General features: G+C 49.1%; 2 protein-coding genes and 1 long non-coding RNA gene across 5 annotated transcripts in view; all 3 read right to left on the bottom strand.

Moving 5' to 3' along the window:
* PRPS1 (phosphoribosyl pyrophosphate synthetase 1) lies at nt 1-12,057 on the bottom strand. The gene is made up of 7 exons (XM_040614307.1): nt 11,782-12,057; nt 8,967-9,150; nt 8,529-8,627; nt 6,635-6,759; nt 4,726-4,899; nt 3,888-4,047; nt 1-1,843 (listed from the first exon to the last, which is right to left on the bottom strand). Exons 1-7 carry the CDS (start codon nt 11,901-11,903, stop codon nt 1,751-1,753), a joined length of 957 nt encoding a protein of 318 aa, XP_040470241.1. The 5' UTR covers nt 11,904-12,057; the 3' UTR covers nt 1-1,750.
* Nucleotides 12,058-20,873: 8,816 nt separating this feature from the next.
* On the bottom strand, nt 20,874-22,286 carry LOC121097673. The gene is made up of 2 exons (XR_005831035.1): nt 22,064-22,286; nt 20,874-21,348 (listed from the first exon to the last, which is right to left on the bottom strand). It is a non-coding gene; the product is annotated as an uncharacterized LOC121097673 (long non-coding RNA).
* A 1,079-nt stretch (nt 22,287-23,365) lies between these two features.
* Nucleotides 23,366-27,223, bottom strand: part of FRMPD3 (FERM and PDZ domain containing 3) — a 63,613-nt gene continuing 59,755 nt past the window's right edge. For all 3 annotated transcript variants that reach the window (XM_040614647.1, XM_040614646.1, XM_040614648.1), the window contains one exon: nt 23,366-27,098. In XM_040614647.1, the coding sequence (XP_040470581.1) occupies nt 24,232-27,098 (2,867 nt within the window). In that variant the 3' untranslated portion in view covers nt 23,366-24,231. The remainder of the gene's footprint in view (nt 27,099-27,223) is intronic.

The raw sequence follows: 27,223 nt of genomic DNA, 5'->3' as shown, positions 1-27,223 counted from the left end.
TTTCCAGACAAACACCAATTCTTATACAAAAAGAAAAACCCTACAATGTAATAGAAGTGTTAACATTGCCACCGGACAGAAGTTCTAGGAAGGGAGAGAAGTCTTCAGTGAAAGGCACAACTAAAGTAGTACTTCCCTAGATCTTAACCAAGTCTTTCAGTTCCATTTATACCCCAGCCCCTAGCCTCTCGAAGCCATGCTGGTTACTCTAGCAAGTAATTTCAAGTTCTTTTCCCCTTTTCCCCCCATCCTCCAGCTCAAAAAAAAAAAGAGTGCTTATAAAAACCAGAACATAAAACAGCTTTGTCTATAACCCCATCAAGAGTCCAGGAGAGCCTTAACAGTTTACCTTACGATTGTCTGGTAGTTACCAAGTATTCAAGTTTCAGATGATAATTATTAGATTGAAGAGCCTCAGCCAGCTCTAGTTTTGGTATTTTTCCTTCAGGCGCTTTGCCTGTCAGGTTGGTGTTAGATCTACAGTTTTCCCAGTACTATGTATCACCAGCCTCTTCAACCCATTGCTGTAAGCACTCGTTAGCAGCATCAGACCCACTCCAAGGGCTTCTTCAGGTTCTGTAGTCCTGCAACCTCCTGTGCTCCTTGGCTTACGATCTTTTGCAAGGAGCAACACTTTTAAGGCAAGGCAGACAGTGACCAGGACACACAACCAGAATGCATCAGGAACTTACAGGACAACAGAACTGCAGGCAATGAGAGGCTAGGACAGCTGGACACAAAGCTGTTGTGTATTAGATCACCCCAGCATTTGAGCAGGCACTTGCTAGATGCAACAACCAAGCTACTATGGGATAAAGAGGCTCAGTCTACTAGTGTACTGGTAAAAAAAACAGATCAAGGATTTGCACAGCAAGTCAAGGTGCAGCTATAGTATGACAGCAGTCCTCTAGTCACCAGCAAGGCTAACAGTAAGCTGTGAAACTGAGGAACTGGTTTTAGCCTACACTAGAAACCGAAGCACACTACCACCATAAGTCCTCTGCATAAGAGGGAGAAGAATGCTTGTCCAGGATGCACCTTCACCACCAAGCTACACAGCAAGGCAGTACTGCACAGACTATGCTCTCACCTTCACTTTGCTGTGTAGCACACTAAAGGGTATTTAATTTCATCAATAATTAAGATGAAGTCAAGTTTGCAAGCTACACTGATCTCCTTTCATGGGAGGAAGCTGCAGAAGACCCACCTCCCAGGTGTCTCCCCAGGGCTTCACCTAGGGTCAAAGCTTGGCCAAGATACAAGCCTTCCCCGTGGCTTTTCAAGGGCTTCTGTCAGGTATAGAGTGGTAAGACAGCCAGCAGTCTCTCAGGCTCTTGCTGTAGATCCATATCAGCATGCCCTAGGGACCTCTACTTCCCAAACAATTTAGAGTGCACATGCTAGATCATCTAACCCTGCCCACAGACAAACCCTCCCCCTTCCCCCATCTCAAAATAATTGTGGCAATTAGCCATGTGTCAGTCCCGCTCTCCACAGATCTAAAGAATTGAGTCAGTGCTACTGATGAGCCTCAATGCACAGGGTTGCTGGTGGAGTTGGAGTGTTACAGAGATGAGCTTCCCCCCTCCAGCCTCCCAGTGCTGGGATCAGAGCCAGTAAGCCTGACTTAAGCAGGAGGAGCTGTGGAGAACTGCACTGGAACAAGCAGGGTCTTCTACTGAACTTTACAACAAGCTGAACAACTTTTGGTTTTAAAAAAAGCCACACAAGCAGCAGCTGACATCTGTTGTTATAAAGGGACATGGCTGAATAGGTAGGAGACAGATTCCCCATTATGAGTCCTCCTGATGGCCTCCGCAAGGATCATTGAGATGTCAATCACCTGGAGAGGAAGAGAAATGGATCAGCTCACTGAGAACATCACGCCTGGAAGAAAAGCTGGTAAGTCAGGAAGAACTTAAGAGTAAACTCATCACCCAGATTTATAATATGCCACATGCAGACAAATTAAATCCCAGTCCTGTGTAGAATTCATTACATGAAGTTCTGAAGATATTCTACATACAGTTCTACAAGAATTATTTCACTGTTGACCTTTGTCAGGATGACAGCCTGTCACCTTTCTTCACTGAACTCCCTAAGCTCAGTCTGTTTACCCTAGAACTATCTTAATCACTTTGTGTAGGTTGCAGAGAAGTTAGGGGAGTCTAAATCAAGATCAGATCACTTCCCTTGAGTCAAAGGGCTTTACTATCACCACCAGCCGTCTACAGATGAAGCTACATGCTGCAGCTCAGCTCTCAGTTATTGTGCTGGCTCTGCCTGGCAGGGTAATCCAGTCAACAGGAGGGGGGTGGGTGGGAAAAATCAGGTCTCTCAAACTCTAAACCCCAGCAGCTAAAGCATTATGATATATGCAGTCTCAGTAAGAAGCATGGAGTTCATGGTGCATTAAGGAAACCAAGTGAAATCATATTTAACATTCTTTTTTCCAGATAGTTTACCTCATAAGAAAGAAAACACACTTAAGAGCTGCAGAGCAGACAGAGCATGAGACTTACAACAAATTCTTCAGCTCTGTATTTCTCAACACTGAACATCAGATGTTAGTGTAAAGGAGTAAAGTGTTAAGTGAGAGCCTGAACAACTCCACTGCTGTCTTCGGCTACAACTTTTTACAAACTGATCACCAGTTTAGCATTTTGCCTACATGAACAGTAACATGGAGCTCTGAAAGAAGTTGAAGCATCAGACATCTTATAGATGTGCTCAGTTGTAGGAACATCATCCAGAAAACAGTGTTTAAAAAACTTGCAACATGATAGCAGGCTGCAATGGGCCTATAACTTACTTCCAAAAGCAGCTTAAAATTTACCAGAGTTCGATCAGTTGAGCTTTTTCAACAATACCCTAGTACTGGGGAACCTGTTACACTTAGAACAATACTAGCTGAGTCTTAGCAGTGCCATTCACTTTCCAGAGCTTCTCCAAATACCTGTTTCCTACACATCTGTGCTGTGACGCTAGTATTTAGGATGTCCTTAGCTGTGTGTATACTACAGCAGTAACTGAAACTTTTGATGGACCTATTATGCCTGAATGCTCAGGTCAAGCTGCAACTTCCAGCTGTCCATTAACACAGGAAATCAAGTTCTGCCTAGTTCAAGCTGTATAGCCAATTTTTTTTTTCCTTCCAGGAAAAGTCAGTCTCAGCTTGGGAAACAGAATGTCACAGTATTCTTCCTAAATGGAAAGCCCAAGACACAGAGTGACCATCAAAAGACCAGCTTTCAGCTTTCATACAGATTGTGAACTTTTTTGTTTATCTTCAGCAAGTATCTGAACATTGTACCATTGAGCTGTGTCAACTGTTCTGAAGTCAAACCAGCAAGATGTGTCCATGGGACAAGACTGCACCCTCTCTCCAGCTCACCTGCACTATTATGACCAGACATGAAACATTCACCTTCCCAGGACCAGGCCTACTTTGCTTCACAAAAGGATGGGACACTGCTTAAAGTGCTGGGCACTAGGTTACACAACTGAATCTGACATTATCAACTTCAGAAGTTCTTATCTACTTCTGCTTCAGTATGTCATCAGCATATCACTCCCCCCAAACATACAGATACAACTGCTTGTTTTCATCATAGCCCCATCAGTCATCCGATATAGGTAAAACAAGCCCTGAAAAAAATTACTTAAGTTAACATTAAGAGCTAGATTAGAAGCTGCATTTTATCAGCTTAACAGGTCTGTTATCCCACAGCAAGAGGGACAAGAGAACTAGTCAACACTGCCACTGATTCTAGTACAAATGAAACTGCTGCAAGCACTAGACAGTATTATGGGGTTTTCCCCTCAACAGAGGGACAGGCAAGTGCTGCCACCCTTCAGCAGCGACAGAAGAAAAAGTAGATGCTCACCTGGATTTTAGGGCACTGCTTCATCTTGTCCTCCTGGGGTATTGTGTTTGTGACTACAACTGCCTCAAAACAGGCATTGTTGATCCGAGAAATTGCTGGCCCAGAAAAGATCCCATGAGTTAAGATGGCATAAACTTTGGTGGCTCCAGCTGACACAAGCCTACAAGGGTGGAAAAAGGAGAAGGGTAAGAAATTCCTAGCAAGTATTAAACTGACATTAGTACAGGGCACATGGTAAGCAAAGGAGACAATATCATATGCTTAGGGCACTGGCTACCTTTGATTTCCCCCCTCCAGCCCACTATTGATTTGGGGGAACAAAACAGTTTAACAAGTACCATAAAATCCCCAACAGTCAAAGTAAACATTAAAAAATTTGTTCTTAGCCATGGGACATTTGTACTAGATCATACCAATCACCTTTTGTGATTTTTGGCAACACAAGGTAACAGATATTTAATACAGTGTTGCATATGCTGGCATTTGTACTGTAGAAGTCTTGTAAGCTTTTCAAGCTTGGATACCTTTCTTTTAAAAGAAATTCAGATGTATGACCTTCAGTTGATGGACCAGACAGCACTTAGTTCTACCCAGCATAGTAAGTGATGGTCTAGTGGAAGTCACTTCCAGCACAAGTATTTTTCAAATAAAAGACACTATGGTCTTCTAGCTATTCCTTCTGTGAGAACTTTAGGGTTTTTACTTATTTTGTACGACATTAGAGTTAATACCAGAAACTGTTACTTTGAAATTTGATGTGCAAATAATCTGATTAACTCATTGCACAGTTTTCATTAACAATAGGTTTCTGATTTAGGAAATGGTCAGTCCTACTCACTTGTCTGCAGCATGACAGATGGTACCACATGTGTCTGCCATATCATCTACCAGAATGGCTACTCTGTCTTTCACATCACCCACCAACACCATGCGATCCACTTCATTGGCCTTCTTGCGCTCCTTGTGAATGAGGGCAAAGTCTACGTTCAATCGATCTGCGATGGAGGTCACCCTGAAGGGAGAACAGTTTCCAAACAACACTTATTTCCACACAACAGCTTCAATTGAATCTCTTAAAACCATTAAGCACAAACTGCCACTGCAGTAAGACACACTGCCACCACATCTGTTACTGTTCCCAAGCAATTAATAGAAGTCACTCTGCCACCTCAGTTTCCCTTCAAGCAGTTAAACTGCAATCTCTGATCTCGCCTCTCCTGATGACAGCAACTAGATTAAGTCTTTTATCCTAACCACTGTAAATTATTTTGCATTTAAAGCTTAAAACAAACCATAACCAGCAAGTCTGGCAAACCTAAAGTGATCAGAATATGCTTGGGAGGTTGTCACCTTTGTAAGACTACACTGGAAGGACATAAGTTGCACTACGACAGGCATCTGCTTCCACTCATATAAGCATTCAACTGTCATACATGCAAGTGCTGACACAGAGATGGTGGCAGGACCACACATCCAAGAAACCCAAGTCTACCACCTTACATTTACTTCAGTTAATGTGACTGCAGAGCAGCCTTACCAGAGGGTCCTAAACTTTATATATACTGATGAGTAGTAAAGAGTTTTGACATATTAAGAGCTAGAATAAAATGCACATGCCCCTAACATTCTACACTTGACATGAGCAGACTCCTAGCCTCAGTAGATCAGATTCATCACCTCGGGAATCCTACACAATTGATGAACTGTTTACTGAAGTATTTAGTTCTGCAGTATCTCCATAAAATACTGCACCAGCCAAGATCAACACATTTCAGTTTAAGTGGCTTTTGAAGAGTATTTTCAGGAGTAAGATTATAGCTGGCTGACTTGGCACTTCATATACTGCATTATGCAACAAGCTACAGAAGCAGCTGAATATAGAAATGGTCTTGTCCAATACATGGGCCACAACAGAGCTAGAAGAGCTACAGCAACCTACAGCAAGTATCACTTGGCTTTTTATAACAGATAGCTTAAAACACTATAAAGTATGTGAACCAGGTCAGCACACACCAACATTTTGGTGTTGCAGTCCTGGATTAAAGAATACAGCTGCATCCCTTTGCTGTTCACTTGTAGCAGCTATAGAGAAGCATCAAGGAACAACTTCATTTCCCCTAATAAGCACCTGAGAACATTCTGAACTGCCCAGAAACCAGCATGTTTGTCTGCACAAAGATTGGAGATTGTCAGACTATTCAAGTAGGAATGTGCTATAACATATGCTGCTGCTTTTTGGAAAGGAACCATCTCTTATCTCCCTTGCTCTCAGGGAAGAATGGCAGCAGGCTTAAGTCCCAGCTAGATATTAAAATCAAGAGCATAACAAGAAAATGTCTCAATAGACTAAGCTTAATACCGCAAAGAAAACAGCCTGGATAAAAGTATATCATTAGCCAGCAGCAATAACCTTGTCTTGGCATAGGGGTATGAGCTACATGATTCACTCCTTCAACCTGCATAACTACCCTTCCACAAAAACCAGCTTTATCCAAGGGATGTACTAATCGCACAATTCCTACCTATGCAGCTGTGGTTCTAGAAGCTATTGAACTCTCCACGTAGCTCAAGAAACCTTCTAGACATGCCCTAGGAAGGGTATCCACCCACTCTTCACTAGATGCCAAAGACCCTTACAGAAGGCAGACTGACAGAGGAATCATGTTTTAAGAATAGGGTCATGAGCACTCTCAGGACTTCAAGTAGATACAGAAGCAGCACCTCAAGCTAGCTGTCTGACAGCTTACCTCTTGGCTCCACCAGCATCTGGTGAAACAATGGTACAGTTCTTCCACTCTGCAATATTCTCTTTGATCCATTTAAGTACAGCAGGCTCAGCATACAAGTTATCAACAGGGATATCAAAAAAACCCTGCAAGGAAGATGACAGGAACAGATGTAGTTGAAGGTCACATTCCAAAAACAGTTGGAAGAAGCCTTCTATATGATCAGGCATGCAGCCACTGCCTCTCCACAGCTTTCAGCTTTTCTTTCTACTTCCCTTAATGCAAGGGCAGTAGTCTTTAGGATACACAGAGTAGTAATGTAAGAAGTCTTCAGAGCCAAAAATAGTTTAGCAGCATAAATAGCACTTTACATCCGACACCTTTACAACATGGAACTACTTCTATCCTAAGAGGGTGCAGAAAACCAGCATCAACCACACATTTTGTAAACAGGCAGCTAGCTGCTCTGAAAAGCAAGCTTTAAAGCTCATTACCCAAACTGTTTGCATCTACAGGAAACCTATGAAAAAGCCTTGAGTAACATTTGCTTTTAAACTAATGCAGCGAGTTCCATAACTTTACACTGACCCAGCAGACTCCTCCAGGTAAACCTCAAAGGTCACTAAAAGCCAGAAGTTAATCCTGGACAGGGAGTAACAGGCAAGAGAGTGGGGGCAGCGACTTTAGAGGAATGCTTCAGGGTATATATAGGGGACAGTCCTTCCTACAATCATTCCTCCTGCACTCAGCAGCCCAGCAACCACAAGAACCAGGCTAAAACCAGCCAGATGCTGGAAGCTTACAGACACAAACCCAATTATTCAACTGAGTGTCACCATTGGTGCTGGTGAAAGGTCAACCCTGTGGCACACGTCACAACTTCAGACTTCCTAAGGAAGAGACACAGCCCTTTGGGCTCTGTTCTTTTACTTCATGCTCTTTCTGAAAGTCTTCTCAGCTGTGCTCCCATAGATTCCTTCCCCCCCCCCCCCCCCCCCCCCCATCTGAGACAAAGTATTTCTGGGCAAAATTATACTGAAGTGTAAATGGCTGCATTTTCAACTGTTAAAATTAACAGCCAACCCACCTACTGCACCAGGCTGTAGATATCTTACCCTTCTGAATCAGTGTTTGCAGCAATACAAGATATCTTTCCCACTGCCACACCTCTTGGCTGCACTGAGTTGGTTTCTTGGTCTCAGAGCACTTGCTCAAGGTGAAAAGAAATAACACTGATAATTTAACAGCTTGCTGTCCCTCCTCTCCCTGGTACACGCTCTTGTCAGTTCTTACACAGCTCAGGTCAAGATTTCAATTGCTCTGTGAGACTATTCTATTCAGTAAGCCAGCAAAACCCATGAATAACTTTCAGTTCACTAGCAGCTTGGGAGAGAACCAAAGTGCCCTATGTGGAAGGGTGGCACTGAATGGATACAAGTGGGATGGCCCATCTTGTCAGCTGAACCCTCACAAGCAGCTGGTGCCAGTACACCTGGAGGCAGAGCTAGCACTGCTCGCTTCTCCCTGAGAATTCAGTAAATATCAGAAACCTCTACTCAATATTCAAGGACACTTGATAAAGCCATTCTTAATCTCAAATTCCTCAAAGGACCAATAAAGAATACACAGTGTCACTGTGTGGCAACAGAGTTGCACGGATCATTTACTAGCCCAATATTCATTTACACATGATTCAACATGCTCAGTCTGATCAAGAAGATCTATAATTTCATTTACAGATGAACCTGTTACCCATCTCCCCATCCTCTTCTGATTCTGCAAGTCCCTTCTAGTCCCATGTTCCCAAGTCCCGATTTCTGCCATGTCTATAAGAAAGCAGACCACTGGAAAGCCTGCAAGGCAGTGAAGAGGCTCAGCTTGGAGCAGGTAAGTACTTCCCCATTTCAGCTCCTACCTGAATCTGAGATGCATGCAGGTCCATGGTGATTATATGATCTGCACCTGCCACAGACAGCATGTTTGCAACCAGCTTGGCAGATATTGGGGCTCGACTCTAGTAGAGGAAAATAACAACCCAGTATTTAAGACAAGTTTAACTCCATCAAGATGTCAGTCTTCCACTTCTAGGGAATGATTCACAAGCAGTTACTAAAAGGAGTACTCATTAACATTGCATCTTTTCATCAGCTGGAGATTACAGCTTGGTGTATTTTCAAGAACTACTACCTTATGAAAAGACATTTGCAGTCCAATTCCCTGAGGTTTAAAGAAATTAAAATAAGTTTTATCTCCTCCTCTACATATTCAACTTCACCTAATTTCCATTCAGCAGTCAGGACTTACATGATTTGCATTCATTTTTCCCAGCAGAAACCTTTACCACATCCCTTACCTTGTCCTTTTTGTCCTGCCGAGCATACGGGAAGCAGGGTATGACAGCTGTGACTCTGCTGGCTGAGGCAATCTTACAGGCATTTATCATGATAAGGAGCTCCATCAGATTGTCATTGATTTCACCACAGCCACTCTGCACAATGTAGACATCCTCCCCGCGTACACTCTCACCTATTTCCACACTGAGAACAGATGAGGAGAGTTGTATCCAAATACAAATCAAAACACAGCCATTACATATGCCTCTAAGGTAACCAAGGGATTGCATTCCCAAGGGTCTGTGGGTGACAATGTGATATAAACAGGGATGCTGAGCAGCAACGCTGTTGCTTATTTGCTTAGTACCCATTTTACATCACTCACTGCTCAAATTTAAAGGTTCAGTCAGTAAGGCTAGGAGCACTCAGCCTGTACTCCCAATTTCAACACAAGCTGAGCATGCAGACACCCTAGAACAGGCCTTGCTCCCCCTGAATCAGAAGTAAACTACCTCAGCTAAAAGCAGCAGCGTACAAAGGAAGCAAGGATAATAGCAGATAAAGCCAAGCCAAACCTCTACCAGAAGCTATGCTGTAACCGATTATTAGATTTAGAGTCATAACAGCTATTCACAGGCTTGAACAGAGAAGCCCTCCAGCATTTCACTTTGGAAAGGCTCTTGGGGTTCATTTCCTCCTGGATGTAATGCACGCTAATCCTTGCTGATGAAGGGACTGAATACAAGCCAAAGGCAGTTTGCTGATGGCAAACAGGACCAGCTTCAGCACGTGTATCAAGACACCTGCACCAGAGGCAGAGCTGGAAAGAAAGCAGTAGTCTTTGGCTTGAGGTTTCAGACAGGGCAATGCTGCTTAAGGCCTTTTGTAGGAACAGATTAACTACCAAGTACTTCCAGCATTTCAGTTTAGAAAAGCCTGCCACAGATTTGGAAGTCACCAGGAGTCAGTCTACTGAGGACAAGTGTTTTCCACTGTTTCTTTCTTCCTGCACTGGAGATGCTCACCCAGTCTGCAGATGGCTACCACACCAAACTAGGAACAAGCAGACAATTGCCTAACCAGCTCTTAACGACTTCGTTTATAGGTAGGGTACCTATAAATAGGCAATTTAGGGTAGATTTCCAATATATCATCCTCTGATCTTCACCCTCTGTTCTTCAGTGTTGTTGATTGTTGCCAGGCATTTGTAGTCTTACTGCTCAATATCCATCAGCAAACTGCTGTCACCTTCACTGCACACTGGCTTAGAACATACACCAACCCCTCATGAAGAATTTCAAGCAGCATGAGAACTTTTGGCTAAGTTAGCATCTAGATTAACTAGTAGGTACACAAGTGCCATCTCTACCTGTACTTACTAACAGTCTAATACTAAGCTGATTCAAGACATTTATTGTACAGAAGTACCAATTAACTATTCTGTTAAAACAATCTTTTTCTGGGAAGCATCTTCTCTTGGGTTTATTTTGTAACTAGATGTTTATTAGGTCTTAAAGTCACACCACCTGCTGACTAGCCAACTGGACAGGTAAGTGCAGTTAATAAAGGGCAATGAGAACAGTGCGATGGCTGTGAATCGGACAGACTCCTTTTACACCTCTCCTCTACAACTCTTTGTATTACCCCTGGAGTTCACAGCTAAAAATCAACAGCCATGCAATAGAAATATTTTACATCACATGTATATCCTGGATTCTCCAGGAGAAGCCTCCTGTATCCAGAAGGAAGGAGTGGGTCGGAGCACTCATTCAAGGTTCTTTGTATTATACTGTGTGGTGTGTATATGCTTAATATGCTTCTCTAAACCAAGCTTAAGAGCTCTGAATAATTTTTAGCTTCTCTTTACATTTAGCTGCTTCTTCACATAGGAAGACAGCCAGAGTCATGAAGCAGAGAGATGGAAACGAGACGCATCTGAGGCTTCAGCACCTGGGCAGGACACAGACTGGATGGATGACTGCAACATGGGCTGCAAGGCACTGCCACCCTCCTACCTTTCCTGAGTAGTTTTATCGATGCCTTTCAGGCTCTGCTGCTCTCCGGGGCTGTTTGAAGGCCCCAGCTAACACCCTGAGCCGGCCACTGCCAAGCTGCCAGCCACCGCTGGCTCGGCTATAAGGATGGAAGGGGCTCCACAACGCGGGGGAAAGCCGGGTGGGGGGGAATTCCAGCAGCTCCCTGCCAGCTTCTGAGGCGGTGGGCCCCGAGTTCTGCCAGCCGGGGAGGGGGCACTGCCCCTGCCCCGCGGGAGCACTGCGGCCCCAGGCTGGAAACCGCCCGTGGGAGCGCGGCCCGCTGCGGCGCAGCCCGCCCCGCACACCGGCCCTTCTCGGCACAGGCCGCTAGAGGCTCCGCCGGGGCCGCGCCACCGGCCCGCACATGGCTCGACCAGCCGGGAGCTCTCCAAGGAGCACCGCAGCCCCGGTCGCCCCGGCTCGTCCCGTTCCCCCTCGCCCGGCGAGCCCCGACCCAGCGGCAGGATCGCGGCGCTGCCCCACGGTAAGGGGCGCCGGGCGGCAGCTGCTCTGCGGCGGCGCTGCACGGCGGCCCCTTCCCCGCGGGAGGCCCCAGGAGACCCGGCTCCGCGCAGCGCAAAGGCGGGACGCGCCGGGGGGTCTCCGGCCCCGCCGGCAGCGGCCAGGGCTGCCCCGTCCCGCCCGGCCGCCGCTGCCCCGCGGCTGGGCCCGGCCGCAAGGCCCGCCCGGCCCCGCACTACAAACCCCAGCGGCCCCCGCGCGGCGGCTGTGCGGGGCTCAGCGCGGCGGCGCCCCGCGGCCCGCCGGGAGCTGCAGTGCGGCCCCCGCCCCGCCTCACCACGTCTCCTGGTTGCTGAACTTCTTCGTGACCACCTTGCCCAGCTCCAGGCCCAGGCGGTCGGCGATCTTCTGGGACAGGTCCTGGTGCGAGCTCCCGCTGAAGATCTTAATGTTGGGCATGGCGGCGGCGGCGCCCTCCTCCTGCGCGCTGCGGCCCGCACCGCACCCGGCTGCCGCGCGGGGACCCGCCCGCCTCCTGCGCGGGGACGCGGCACAGTGAGCGCGGGCCACACCGGGCGGCGCCTACTCCGCCATCTTACCCCTTCCCGCCGCCCGCGCGCGCCCTTTATAGGCTCCCGCCCCCGCGGCCACGCCCCGGCGCGCTCCCCATTGGTCCTCTGGCGGGGACGGGCAGGGCCCGCCCGCCCCCGCAGTGGCGCGAAAGGGCGGCGGGCGCGGCTCGGCGGCCCGAACGGCCGCCCCGGGAGGGAGGCGGGAGGGAGGCGGGGTGTACGGCGGGAGGAGGCCTGCGATTGGTCGTCGCCTGCCCGTTTGGCCTGCGATTGGCCGGGTCGGCCGCGGCCGCAGCTGGCCGAAGGCCCTGCCCCACGTGGCCTGGCGGGGGGGTCTGGACGGGGTTCGTTGGTGGCATGATTGGCAGCCCCCCTCCCCCCCGCGGCCATGATGGCCGCCCGCGCTGAGGGGAGGCCCGGCGGGGCAGGGGAGGGGAAGCGGCCCGGCTCCTGGCGCAGGGCGCTGTGCCCGCGGCGCCCGGCGGCCCCCCAGCCCGCGGCGCGGCGCGGCGGGGCGGGGGTTACCTCAGCATGCCGCCGGGCCCGCGTCCGCCGCCTCCTCCGGCCGGCCCTGCCCGGCGCTCAGCAGCTGTCAGCGCGGCGCGATGCGGAGCCCCGTGGCATGCTGCTCCGCCGTGTCACACCGCACCCCGCGTCAGCTCGCCGGGCTGCTGCACCCTGCGCTGCGCAGCCTCACCCCGCCGTGTCCCGGGCCGGGCCGTCACCGGGCGGCAGCACCCGCAGCCCCGCTCTGACCAGCGGCTCGGGGTGCGCGGCAGCACCCGCAGCCCCGCTCCGCGCCGCTCCCCCAGGCAGCCCCCCGGCGCGGCGGCGGCCGGCAGCGCGGGCCCGTCGCCCGCCATTTCGCGTTCCTCAGCGGTTGTCACAGGGGGTGCGCCCTCAGTAAGAGAAACGGCAGCTTCTCCCGCAGGAGCCCGGGCGCCTCAGGCGGAGGCTGCGCGGCCAGGGGCGGCGGGGCACCGGCAGCGGGAGCGGGCCAGGCCCCGGCGATTAGCTTCAAAGGCTGGGTGGGACCGTGTGTGTCGACACTATCAAATTCCAGCAAGTTTTTAATTTTTGAAGGATAGTGCTTATCTTCTTCGCTTTTGCTTTTTTGTCTCGCATGCTTCTACCTGCCAAAATACAAAGAATTACTTTTCTTTGCCCTCGCAGTATGCCGTGCTCCGTCTCTTTTCCTTTGGCCAAATCGTGACTTGATCTCGTTTCAAAAGCAAAACGATGGTATTGATGGTGTCGGGCTGCATGTGCAGGGGCACTGACCTCCCACCTGTCCAACCAGTCCGGCTGCACTCCCCGCAAACTCCATGAGAAAAAAACACCATGATCACCATCATCAACATTTTCTGCACTTCTCCTCAGAATGTGCAGCAATACTTCCTGCTATTTATTTTTCTGTTAGAAATAGCCTTTGGCCACGTTTTGAGATCAAAACAATCATAATTGCAGTGGATACACTGGATCGCAGGCACCCCTTTTCCCCCTGTCTTCTGCATCATTGTTAAAGCCCGTGTGAGTGCTACTTTTAACAGGCTAATTTAATTTCTGAGAGTTTTTTCACATTTATAATCAGGGTTTTGTACCTAATTCTGTAGTCTCCTGTCAACTTTCAGCCTTTGTGTCATTACATTACAATTAAATTAAAAAGCTAAATCAATTGATTAATTTAGCTTTTTCAAAAATAAACATTGTTTAAAGGTTTTTAAAATACACAAAACAAAGCCACAAACAGCTTCTTCAAAATTTGTATGCAGTTGTGTAATTCCTACTTGTTTTACTTGACTGTCTCGCAGAGAACAAACTTCTGCAATGAAATTGGCATTGGGAAGTTATTGCTTTGAATTCTTGAGAATTGACCCAGAAGAAACAGTCAGCAATTTACAGAGGCTGGCCACATTTTCTTTTATTTCCTCTTGCAACTATACTGGCCCAAAACGCTGCTGTCACTGACCCCAAAGGCCAGTAAACTAATGATTACAAAATCCTCCTTTTGAGGAAGTTTTCTGTAACCTTTTGTAGGGTGTCATTAAACTTGGAATTCATCTGGATTAAAATATATATTAATTGTCATACTTAGCACTGATGGAAACTGGAATATCAACATATGATAATTTTGATTTTTTGGGTGTAACTTTTGGTGTAGCAGCTTGTGAAATGCCATGATACACAGCAAATCCAAGGAATGGAGAGGGAAGAATACAGTGCTTTGCTTCTGATTTGTTGCTAACAAATCTTAGTAACACAGAAGAAAACTTCACTGTCAGATGGCAGCCCGGTGGTTCAAGTGATGGTGTATGTGGACACCTCCCAAATTTCTAGCTTGCAGTAAATCCACATCAGTGTAACCATTCTCTACTAATGACTCCGGTACTTTTGGCTGGAGGACACCTACAAAAATCCAGCAATTTTGTTGGCATTCTTATATGGGCCTTTCACAGTTCACAGCATTTTTTTCAAATGATAGTTTGGGATAATTGCAAGTTTTCAATGGCTGTTCTGTACATATTTTTCAGTGATAAAGCTACACAGTCTAAAAATAGCTTTCAAGGACTCTCTTCCTTGCAAAACAGACTACAAAAGGTTTGTTGCTGCTATTGCAGAATTTAGAAGATGGATAACTTCTTTCCAGTTCCTGAAGTATTTGTTTTGTTTCTGGATTTAAACCATTTGCTTGTCTTGGTTTAAATTCCATTCTGTCCCCCGGGCCCCCCCCCCCCCCCCCCAGCCCCAGCTCTTGAACACAGAATGAGTGTCTGCTGTGCCCCAGCATCCCTGTCCCCTCCCAGTTTATTGGTGAACCACCACTGGGAACCTGAGGCTGAAGGCAAGCAGGAGGTAGACTAAAACATGCAAATTCTGCCCCTCTGAAGAACTCTTGAGTTTCCCCTACACACGGCTTTGTAGCACGTCTATCAGTTTCCTCCTGGGATCACTGAGATGGGATTTGCAGGAGTGAAAAATCTGACAAAAAATGCCATTAGATCCTTAATCCTGTAAACCAGGGACTGGCAAGCTTTCAGGTGTAAAATCAAAGACTTATTTTGGTTTTCCTCTCCATCCTGATCTAGAGGCCGAGCATGCTTTCGGGAGCCCCAGTGAGCTGGGGGAAGCTGCCTCTCGGGAGGGAGGATTTTGCAAAGCTTCAAATGGATGGTGCCACCTTCTCCTCCAAGACCAAAAGCCAGGGGCTGGGTGCTGTGGTTGCTCATTGTCTCTTCTCCAGCTCTGCATCATCTTGCTGCCTTGCAAAGCTCACAGCAGCGTTAAATGGCTGCGAGTGCCATCTAGGAAAAGTCCCTGCTGCCCTTCAGTGTTTCAGCTACCTATCTTTGTAGGTTAGACAGCACTTTGGTTGAGAGGACAAAAGTCCACCTACCTTAGCGATTTATCAGTATCACTAGCAAAGCTCTTGGAACAGGATAATCTCAGAGATTTGACTGAGGAAAAGCTGTTCATGCACCAAAGTCCTAGTTAAACAAAGCCAAAAAGCTTCCTCGTAGGGATCCTCAGCCATAGCTGATCTACTAGCCGCTTGCATTGCCATTACTTGAAGAAGGGACAAGGAGAACCAGCTTTGAAGAGGGAGTTATTTATCTGGTTCTTGGCCTAAATGGTACGAAGGCAGAGACTGTGTGGTTGAAAACTACTGGTCTGAGGGTCAGGTTGTCTGTCAAAGGACAGTTAGGGAAACGATCACAGCCTAAGTGGAGGCAGGATGTGAAAGTGCATTGGAGTATTTCAACTTTTGTGTTGACACCCTTATTCAGAATTAAAGTGCTAATTCTAATTGGCTTGCTTCATTCAGAAGGCAAAGTATAATAAATAGAATTATCCACTTCCAATCTAAATAGGTTTATTTAATTTTCCCTGTGGTTTATAATGGAGACAAGCACAAGCCAGTTTTGGTAGCGGAAAGAAAAAGCTTATAGCCTGAGCTGCTGCGTTCCCACATGTTTTGGGACTTGTGAAGTAAATTACTGTCCCCTCTAAGGAGAACCTGGAAGCACACAAATGACGAAATGCCCCTTTTTATTTACCCAATTCTATGGAGGTGCATTTTATCAGAAATACCTTTTGTGTTTCATGCCCTGAAAATATATTTTCCAGGAACTTTTAAGCAGCCCATTAATACCAGCAAACTTCATGGTGATGTCGATCAAAACAAGTAGCCCTTGTCCCTCTCTTGGCACATTCCTGCATACAATTGCCACTCAATTACCACCAGCCACTTAATCAAGGACATATTTTCATGCAGAAAGCCTATGGCTGAGGATTGTTTTTTTTCTTTCTGTTGCCTCGTGATAGCACAGCCTCACAGCTGGTTCTGTTAATGAATAGCACTTGAGTAACACAAGGCTCTGCCCTTCCCCTTGGTGGCTGAAAGAAGGGTAGAAGCTAGAAAAAAGCAGAGGCCAAAAAGAGGGAGGCAGAAATAAAAACAGGCAAAGAAGGGGTGGGTGGATGAATAGGAAAGCGAAGGCTCTAAGAAATATGGATGCCAAAAAGGTGTAGGAAGCCTCCAAGGGGTGCGACAGCAAAAGGGAGTGGGAAGTCAGAGAGGTGTGAGGCCAAAAAGTGGTGGAAGACTGAAAAGGGATGTAGAGGTTGAGAAGTTTGGGGTGAAAAAGCGGGAGGAGGCCAAAGAGGAGGTGGCAGCTCTTGGCATTGGGACTCTATGAGCGCACGATGTATGCCAGCCTCACAAATGTCTCAATGAGGCTGCTTAGCACCTGGAAACTGCTCGTGATGGCGGAGAGCATGTGGGTAGGGCTCTTGTCGACGGCTGCCACGCGGCGGCAGGATGCCCGAAACTCCTTGAACTTGAGGGCGAGCTCTTGCTTGTACTCAGCCAGCTGGGAGATGTAGGACTTGCAGTCCCGCACGCTGGGGCTCACCACACACTGCCTCAGGATAGTCAGCAGCTCGTTTGTGTCCAGCTGCACTTGCAGAAACCCATTGGGAAAGCTGTAGGCATGGCCTCGAAGGGTGCTGATTTTTGCCAAGCTCCCCTCAAAACTGGAGGTCCTTAAATCTATTTCCTGGGTCTGGCTGTCATTGGGACTGCTGTAAGCTGCCGTGCAGGGAGCTGCAGCACAGCCTCGCCTCACTACATCTTCTGGTTGCTGAACTTCTTCCTGACAACCTTGCCCAGCTCCAGGCCCAGACCCTGAGGCGAGCTCCCGCTGAAGACCTCACTGTTGGGCATGGCAGTGGTGGTGGCGGCGGCGGTGCCCTCCTCCTGCACGCTGCCACGTGGGGATGCAGCACAGTGAGCACAGGCCAGGCCACACCGCGCCTACTCCGCCATCTTACCCCTTCCCGCCGCCCGCGTGCGACCCGGCAGTAGTGCGAGAGGGCAGCGGGCGTGGCTTGGCGGCCCAAACTCCGGGGCATGAGGCGTAGGGCAGGCGGAGGCCTGCGATTGGTCGTTGTCTGGACGTTTGACCTGTGATTGGTCGGGGCGGCCGCGGCCAGAAGAAAAGGCGGGAGGAGGGGGAGGCTGCGGCGCGGTGGGTGAGGCGGGAACTGAGGCTGAGGAGAGGAGGCGTCAGAGGAGGGCAGGGCATGGCATCCACCAGGGAAAAGCGCACCATTTGTCAGGAAAAGGAGAAAACTTTGGGAAATAAACGGTATTTTAAGAAGTTTCCAGTAGAAACAATAGAGACTTAGGGATAAAAATCTCTAAAGGATCCTGACCAGTCTCTTTGTGTTTCTGATCTTTCTACTCAGCACTTTTTGCTATGCCTCTGTAAGGAGCCCAGTTAAAAGTATGAGGCTGGAGTCCTGTTGCTGTGGCAAGAGGTGCATATTCATTAGGTTCAGGAGTATTTCCAAGGTACTTTTCAAAAGTGGGATTTAGTGGAGCGTTATGAAGTGCCCTGGACCGTGTGCGAAGAGCCGGTGCACGTCCCCAGCCCTTTTGTCTCTCTCCCCCAGCCCTTGGCATGTGCCACAAACCTCAGAGGAACAGCACTGGGATTTCTGCCACTTTGGACACAGTGTGTTTGCTTTTTAATCACTTTATAATCCAGCTGCAGAAAACGCCCTCCCTGTTCACTCTGTGTCTGGGTGACACTGCAAGGGGCACGGTCTCAGCTCGGCTGGAAGGCTGTGCAGTCACTGCTGTGGAACAAGGCATGGATAGGGTCCTCATCTGCCCATACCTTGACATGGAATCACATAGCCTGACACAAAAAACTTTTGGGAAAGCTTCCTATCATGTGTATGGACTGTTTTCACAGACACTAAATAAGGTTGGGTGATGTAAATAAATTGAAATACCTGTCTTCCCTGGCAGATTTCTCCTGTGTCCATTTAAAGCCATGGGTATCCTGGCCAGCTCCACTGTGTCTGCCTATGCGTGGAATTTGTTAGGATGTTTTACGCAGGAAACCAGACGTTGTGCTTTAAATGAGGATAAAATTTAGACATTACTCATTTCTATTTGACTGTCAGCTCCCTTGGGCATGATGAAAGCAGCAGTGGGTCCCAGCTATTCAGCTTGCCCTGCTGTTGTATCTGGGGCTGCTGTGATTCCTGTGTAGTGTTGCCAGGACCTTGGAGAGGATGGAAATCCCGACAGGAGAATGCGGCCACTACGCCGTGGGGATTAGAGTTCAAAGTGCTTTAAATCGTGGTGCCTGGTTGTCTCCAGCTGACAATGACCAGCAAAGTCCACAGAGACACAAGCAATTTTATCCAAACCTATCTTGGGACTACTGCTTGAGGTCTGCTCATTTTCCAGCTCCTGTTTTTGATGCTTTAACTCCTGAAAGCCAAGTCTTCTGTTTTTCTCATGTATAGCAGAGGGACCAGCAATAGCCCAGTTTGTCTTCCTTTTCTATCCATTGTCACTGATAGAGCCCTGGTGAGGACTCCTTGAGAGTGGACATAATTTAGAGAAGATTAAGGAAGGGAGCAGACTAGGGGAGTGCAATGCCATCAGACCGTCATGAATGCATGTTGTGGCTGAGCAATGCTCATGGGGGCTTTGAAGGCCCTGGAGGATATCTGCACCAGCTGTAACGCTACAGCCAAAAACTCAGGGCAAAGGCCGTGTGAGAAGGGCAGTTACTGCCGATGCTGCTCTGAGGGGGTGCTAAATGGCAGGTGAACACAACCTGCCACACTCAGGCAGATTGCTCTGACGGGAGGGGATGGAGAAAAATTGATTTATCTTTCTGCACACACACCTGCAAAACAATGTTGTCCTTTTCTGAGAACCATATGCTTTGCTTTAACTTGCTGGGGGACGGTGGCTTCAAACTGAAGAAATGCTGATGCTGAGAACAAAGCAGTCTGCAGGAAGATAAATTAGATGGACAATGAAATGGGAACTAGATTGGGGAAAAAAATTACTTTTAATTCCCTGTGCTGTGTAACTGAGATGGAGTTTTTTGAAAAATCTAGGATTCAAAACCATTAACATTTTACCTGAATTATTTCCTTTAGGAGTACTTAGAAGTGCCCAACAGAGTGAGGCGGCAGGGACAGCGCCTAAAAGAAAAGTACAACAGTAGAGGCAGGGTTTCTCCATCCTTCTCAGGCTTGTACCAGTATAGCTCCTCGCTTCACAAAGGGACATTTGACTGATCCTGGAGCACATATTGCCACCGCTGTACAGGTAACAGTGTGCTGTGAAGAAACAATTTCTTTCTGATGGGGTGCCGATTGTCCACTAGATGGTACTAACCATCGACTCTGAAATGCTGATTGAACTGGCTACTGTCAATAGTATTTTCAGGCTCTGGGGGTTTTTAGAAAACCTCTCGGTTTTTCCATTTTTTTTTTGATCCATACCCAGCTTTATAAATAGGTGTGCTTTGTCCCATTCAGTGTCATCGTTAGTTAGTTCAGCATGCGAAATGGTGTGATGCAGATTAAAATAACGACCTGGAGGCACAGAGAACGCATGTGAGTCTTGACTGCTGCCGCCTTTGCTTTAGACAACACCTTCAATCCCCATACAGAGAATGACCCAGTTGCTAAGGTTTTTTTGTGTTGGATCTTTATCAGACTTGGCTTTTATAGTTCCTGTAGGCTTTGGGGCACATAGAGGGCACACATCAATGCCTTCCTGATAAATAGAGAGTTCATTGTGCCAAGAAAAACGTGTCCCCAGAGAGAAAAGCCATCTGTAGCTAGGAAACTGTTTGCTTTGCTCAGATTTCTCCTCCGTCTGGCATTACGCTTTTGCTGGGCTTTCCTCTGCAGACACACCTGAGCAGTCCCACAGGGCAGCAGAACCATCAGGCCACTGATGGCAGGTCGCACACTGTCACCTCTTCCCAGGCAGAAGAGCAGATACCAGGCAGGGGCAGCAACTTGGCTGAAAGCATGCACTGGAGCTGGTCAGCAGTGCTGAGCTTGGCTTATGGAAAAGGGATTAGGCAGGAGTTTCCTAACAGAGGGGAGTTAAAGCATGTCCTGGCTCTCCCCTGCTTTAGGGGCAGGAGGGTGTCCTGTGGGCACCAGGAGGACCACACTTTCCCCAGGGTGACTGCAGCGCCAGCATCAGCAGTGAAGGGGTGAGTGCTGCTGGAGGTGTTCCCCTCCCGGAGGGGAATAAGCCAAAATAGCCATTAACAGAAAGTAAACCCGTGCCAAGTCAAACAGTTCATTTCAATAGTGCTGTTTTGCTGCTTCATGGCTTCCTTCATAGCCTGGTACTTAATTGCTGTGGAGTCCAGTGATGTTGTGGAGTCCTTATGCCCTTCCAGGATAGAGATACATGCATTTCTATAGCAGAAAAAATAAGGGGTTTTGCTTACGGACAGCATTTTGTACAGCTAAGAATAGCCACTTTTTGACAGTTCTTAAAAAGAGACACAAATGCTAGTTTTGATATTAAGATTAATATATTTAATCTTTCTTGTTTGTAAAACAAGACATAAATTTGTGTATATATATAATTTATATATTTTTTATTTATACATACTATATACAGACAATAAAAAAATTTTCCTCTGTATTAGACTGATAGGTTTATGGAGGAATGATATAGGTGTAACAGGGAGCTTGAAGAAACTTAAGAGTTTCATAATAGATAGTTCATGGGGAAGAGAAAAACACGGCTCCCTGTCCGCCTTCAGCATTGTAACAGGCTTCGCCCACCACAGACTGAAATCTGAATTGGCTCTTCCACTGTATATTTGCTACATGGTTCTTGAAAGCAGGAGGCTGTCCCCACAGCAGGATCCTCTCTGCCTTGCTGACAACAACGGCCAAAGTCCGGGACAGCCATGGGCCAGGGAAGTTATTGCACTCGGTAGAGGATGCGTGTGTTAAAAGCACATTGTGCATTTCTGTAACTCCTATGGAAGAACGAGAGATTTTGAATGTGCATATTTATAAAAAATAATAGAGATGGGAAGCAATTGATCATACGTGATCATCCCCAAGCACTGAGGCAAGCTGGCTGGGTTTGACAACCTGTCTCGCTCCTGGCACCGCGAGGCCAATGCCACAATTTCCCTTTCCAGCTGGAGGTGGGTACGATGGGGAGAGGCACAGGGACCCTATCAGGACCCACTCTCCCCATGCATTCATGAAGTGCAGTGGGTAGCAGGGTAAGGGCAATGCAATGTGTAACCCTGCATTTTTCTCCTTGCTTTGTTTTGGAGACTGGGTGACTGCAGTGAAGCACCAGTTAAGGCGATCTGATTCATTAGGTCTAGAAGCTAGACTGGGAGGAGGAGGGAAACCTCAGAGTGTGAAGGAAAGCAATGAGGAATCACTTTACCATTCATCTGGAAGTAAAAAAAACAAACAATCCGAAACCCCCAACTCCAAATAAATAACCATCACACAGTACTAAATAATGCTTCTTACAGCAGTCAGTTCGGTACAGACAGGAAAATGATCCCAGCGCCCTGGCAAGGATGGCAGCTCCTTTGGCCGATGGCAGTAGGATTGCCGGGCTCAGGGGCACGCTGTGGCTCACAGACAACGCTGATCAGGGGTTTCTCTCTAATGGGCATAGTGAAAGGAAATAGGAGAGAGTTTGGACTGACTCTTGGAGGCACAGACCTGACCGCTGCAGAAAGGTCTGAAAGAGGTCTCCTCTCAGCTGCTAGCCCAGCTTCTGGCTTGCAATGGTCAAATATCAATCTGGGTTCCTTGCAGGCTCTCCAGCATGGACACAGGCATCAAGCAGAGGAAGGGAAACACAGAATCATAGAATTAAAGAATCATTGAGGTTGGAAAAGACCTTTGAGATCATTGAGTCCAACTGTTAATCCAGCACTGCCAAGTCAACCACTAAACCATGTCCCTAAGTGCCACATCTATATGTCTTTTAAACACCTCCAGGGATGGTGACTCAACCACTTCCCTGGGAAGCCTGTTCCAATGCTTGACACCCTTTTGGTGAAGAAATTTTTCCTAATATCCAATCTAAACCTCCCCTGGTGCAACTTGTGGCTGTTTCCTCTTTTCCTATCACTTGTTATCTGGGAGAAGTACTTCTTTTCAGGCAGCTGTACAGAACAATAAGATCCTTCCTGAGCCTCCTCCTCTCCAGACCAGCCCCCCCAGCCCCCTCAGCCGCCCCCCACCAGCCTCGTGCCCCAGCCCCTTCCCCAGCCCCTGCCCGGCTCTGGACACGCTCCAGCCCCTCCACGTCCCCCTGGCAGTGAGGGGCCCAAAGCTGAACACAGGATTCGAGGGGCGGCCTCACCAGGGCCCAGCACAGGGGGACGGGCACTGCCCTGGCCCTGCTGGCCACACTGTTCCTGACACCAGCCAGGCTGCTGCTGGCCCCCGTGGCCACCCGGGCACAGGGCTGGCTCCTGCCCAGCCGGCCCAGCCAGCCCCCCCAGCCCCTTTCCCGCCGGGCACCTTCCCAGCCCCCTGCCCCAGCCTGCAGCGCTGCCTGGGGCTGTTGTGCCCCACGGGCAGGGCCCGGCACGGAGCCGGGTTGAACCTCACACAACCGGCCTGGGCCCCTCGCCCGGCCTGCCCAGACCCCCTGCAGGGCCTCCTGCCCCCCAGCAGGGCAGCACTGCCCCAGCCTGGTGTCCTCCGCAGACCGGCTGGGGGTGCGCTCAGTGCCCTCATCCAGGTCATTGATAAAGAACTAAACAGGACTGGCCCCAGTACTGAGCCCCAGGGACACCCCGTGTGCCCCCGCCAGTGGGATGTCACTCCATCCCCCACCACACTCTGCTCGGCTGCCCAGCCAGCTTTTTACTCAGCAAAGAGTACTCTTGTCCAAGCCATGAGCAATTTCTCCAGGAGATGCTGTGGGAGACGGTGTCAAAGGCTTGACTGAAGTCTAGGTAGACAACATCCACAGCCTCTTCCTCATCCACTAGGCAGGTTACCTTGTAGAAAGACATCAGGTTTGTCAAGCAGGATCTACCTTTCATAACCCCATGCTGGCTGGGCCTCATCACCTAGTTGTCCTGCATGTGCTGCATGATGGCACTCAAAATGATCTGCTCAGTAACCTTCTCCGGCTCCGAGGCCAGACTGATAGGCCTGTGGGTCCCTGGATCCTCCCTGCTTTCATGCATTAAGCCCTCGCCTTTTGCACAGTCAGTGTCTGTGCTCAGGACTAGGGCAGTGGTGCCTAAGCTGTGAGTAGAGCCTGCTAGGGCGACCTAGCTCTGCCCCAGGATTATGGCGTCCTGTCCATTCTAGAACTACTTTCCAAGCCCTTGCATAGCAGCAGCGACTTGTACCCCAGAAATCCCTTCTGCTGCTAATTATGTTGCATTTGTGGGCCAGGAAGACCCTGGAGGCAGAACAGCTGTTTACGTGGCAAGACACTGGTTTGGCTCCAAAATGCCCCAAGTGAAGCCAGGAGATCTCAGCTCAGTCCTGCTGACTCACTGGCACACCACACACCGTGACAAAGGTCTCTGCACAAATGAGGCCCAGAACCACATAAAATCAAACCAGCATGGAGACTGGCATGCCGTCACCAACAAGCCAGCACGGGACAGCAAGCAGAGCATCTGCTTGAGATCCCTGATGAGCTGGTTGCACAGCTTGCAACAAGGCATGAATTTACCCTTCAAAACCACCAGCACAACCAACCATTCTGTAGAGATAAAAGAGGGTCTGGGCTACCGCAAACCCCAGCAGATGTGGGCCTGTAGACACGCATCCTCACCAGACCTATGCTATTTGAGAACCACTAGCACATGGCCCGGCACACACTGCACACTGGCTTGTTGGTTTTCGTAGCTGGCTTACTTATTGATCAGTGTCTTCAGGGAGCGTGTGAGCGTGCTCATGACAGTGGCAACCGTGGCTGACTGGCGGGCAAGCTGCTCCACCGTCTGCTGGTGGGTCAGCGTTCTGGCCGTGGACTCCTCTGCAGCCTTCAACAGGAAGGTGTAGTTCCTCACCACTTCCTCCACCTTTGTCAGCAGCTCTTGGCGCTGGGACTCTGAGCGCACGATGTACGCCAGCCTCACAAATGTCTCAATGAGGCTGCTTAGCACCTGGAAACTGCTCGTGATGGCGGAGAGCATGTGGGTAGGGCTCTTGTCGACGGCTGCCACGCGGCGGCAGGATGCCCGAAACTCCTTGAACTTGAGGGCGAGCTCTTGCTTGTACTCAGCCAGCTGGGAGATGTAGGACTTGCAGTCCCGCACGTCGGGGCTCACCACACACTGCCTCAGGATAGTCAGCAGCTCGTTTGTGTCCAGCTGCACTTGCAGAAACCCATTGGGAAAGCTGTAGGCATGGCCTCGAAGGGTGCTGATTTTTGCCAAGCTCCCCTCAAAACTGGAGGTCCTTAAATCTATTTCCTGGGTCTGGCTGTCATTGGGACTGCTGCAGGCTGTTGCATCTAGGACCTGAAGAGTCCTGCTCATGACTGGGACCATCTGATTGTCCAGCTTCATTCCTGGGAGTATCTGCATGGGGATGGAATAGGACAGCTCATCCTTCTCACTCCCATCATCTGCAACATCACATTTCCTGTAGTAGAAGCAGTACCGGATGGAGCAGCACTTCTCATCCTCCATGTCTTCATCCCGCAGCTCAGCAGGACTTGGATACATCTCCTCCTGGACAGAGAACACTGCTGAACCCTTCTGGTTCTTTTTCTCTTGTGCTATCTGGACATAGGAGGGGTCAGCTGCTCCAGAGGCTTCCTGGATTTTGCTCTTCAGAACAGGACAAAGGATGCTAGGCTCAAGCTCTTTCTGGGGGCCTTTCTGCTTGGTTGTATAGATGTTCTGGTAGATGTCAGAGGACAGGGATGTCCTGTCAGTCTTATCTATTTCACTGACACTGTAACGACGCAAGAGTTTCCTGTAGTGTGGAGCACCCATGCACTCCCCCCGGGAGGTGCACGTTGCCAAACAGGACATGCTGTTCTCTGGATCTGACCGGTAGTCTCTGGACTCTAAACTTGTGGATCGTATCCGCTTTCCTTTGGAAGGGCTGCTCACGCTTGTCAACCTAATGGCTTCAGCCTGCTTCTGGTCATTGGTAAGTATATCCCTCCCTCGCTTCTCCAGTTCTGGCATCACCAGCTGGTTAGGGGGTGGCCTCACCCCCCTGCAAATCCGCTTGCAGTCACAGCTGCGCCTTTGTTCTCTGGACATTCCTGGGACTTTTTGCACAGGACTGCTCCTTAGCTGGCAGCTGCAGCGCCCAGGGGCAGGAGGGTGCAGATACTCCTGTGGTGGGAGGTCGCCTTTGCTCTTTGGTTTGAGCAGCTCTTCAAGGAATTCCAGCTCATACTGCTTCACCTTCTGCAGCTGGGCCTGCCGCTCATCTGTCTCCTTCTTCATCCGGGTCGGAAATGTTGCAGAGAACAGGTTCCTTAACCTGAAGGGAGCTTTTGGAGCTTTGGGTTTAGCTGGAACATCAGCATCTTGTTGGGTCACCTCCAGGAGTTTTTCTACTTTTTTGGAAGGCACAGTGCTGATCTGCAGGCTCTCAGATCTGGGCACCAGCTGGATTGGCCCTTTGGGTTCCTCACTGGTGCTCCTGAAAGTGCTACCAGGTGATGGAGAGTGCAGATTGCTACTTTCAGCTTTTAAGCTTTTGGCTGAACTTTCCTGTTGCATTTTCTGTCCTTGGTTTGAAGGAGCTGTGTGTTTCTGAAAGACAAGGCTCGTGGCTTCCCCACCTGCCTTCTGACCTGGCTCTCCACTTGCAGCTTTTCCTGGAGCATCTCTAGTCACTTTTTGCTGGTAGCTTTTAGAGGCAAAAGTCTTACCAGGCATCATTTCCTCACCTGCCGAGGTCAGGTGGAAAGCTTCAGCCTTATTGCCATGAGCTTCTTTAGGACTTGGAGAAACTTCACAGTGCTGCTGTGGAGAGAGTTGCTGCTGCTGCTGCTGACAGCTGCACAATGTCTCTGCAGTTTGTGGACCTCCTTTATGTTTCAAAGGCTTGCTGCTGGCTGAGGCACAGCTGCTGGTACCGTTCATGTTCTTGTCTTCTTTCAAGGCTGCTGCCACTTGGGGAGCTGAGCCTTTTGCGTTTGCCACTTGCTGCAGAGCAGCTGAAATGACCGCTGGAGGTGCACCACCCTTCTGATCCAGGATGAGCCTGGAGCTTGGCTGGACTTCTTTGGGCACCTTCTCTTGCAGATCCTGTGCCTGCTCCCTGCTTGGGGCTGCTGTGGCATGCAGAGAAGCCTCAAAGCCAGCTTTTGTATGGCCTGCACCTTTGCATTCAGACCCTGGCACTGGAGCCCCCCTGTCCTGCTCATTAACCTGGGGGGTCAGCACCGGCTGGACAGCCAAGCTGTAACTCCGCTCAGCATGCTCCTGCTCCTGTTGGCTCTTGCAGTTGCTAAGGTTGGGGCTTTGGTGAGAGAAAGCTGGCTTCAATGAAGGGCTCGGCTCTTGGTGGCTGAGGGGGTAGGGTGAAGTGAGAACAGCCTGGGCAGCACAGCTCTGGATTCGGAAAGGCAAGTCCTTTCTGGCCAGGAGGTTTTCTTTGTTGATGTGTTGAGCGAGGAAGTAGGCGGCGTTCTGATGCTGCTTCATAGCAGAGACCATCTCCGAGACGTCGGTTAGCTCTGAAGAGTTGGTTTCATGGCCTGAATCCAAGGATGACTCAGGAGTGATGGCAGCCAGGACAATAAGACCTGAGGAGGGACACAAAGAAAACCCCACGACAACACTCACACCACACTGCTACACACAGGAGGGGGGGACTCCATGTGGCAGGAGGGTCCCTGGAAGGCAGGATGCAGCATCCCATCAGAGAAAT

This window comes from Falco naumanni, chromosome 14 (genome assembly GCF_017639655.2).
Source record: "Falco naumanni isolate bFalNau1 chromosome 14, bFalNau1.pat, whole genome shotgun sequence".
Taxonomy (NCBI): Eukaryota; Metazoa; Chordata; class Aves; order Falconiformes; family Falconidae; genus Falco; species Falco naumanni.
This window is presented reverse-complemented; position numbering and strand designations above follow the sequence as displayed.

Excerpts from the sequence above, each read along its gene's own strand:
- PRPS1 (XM_040614307.1), bottom strand. The coding sequence starts at position 11,903 with ATGCCCAACATTAAGATCTTCAGCGGGAGCTCGCACCAGGACCTGTCC. Across the intron at positions 6,760-8,528 it reads TGCATGCATCTCAGATTCAG|GGTTTTTTTGATATCCCTGT; the intron begins GTAGGAGCTGAA and ends TCTTCCTTGCAG. Across the intron at positions 4,900-6,634 it reads GATGCTGGTGGAGCCAAGAG|GGTGACCTCCATCGCAGATC; the intron begins GTAAGCTGTCAG and ends TTCTCCCTTCAG.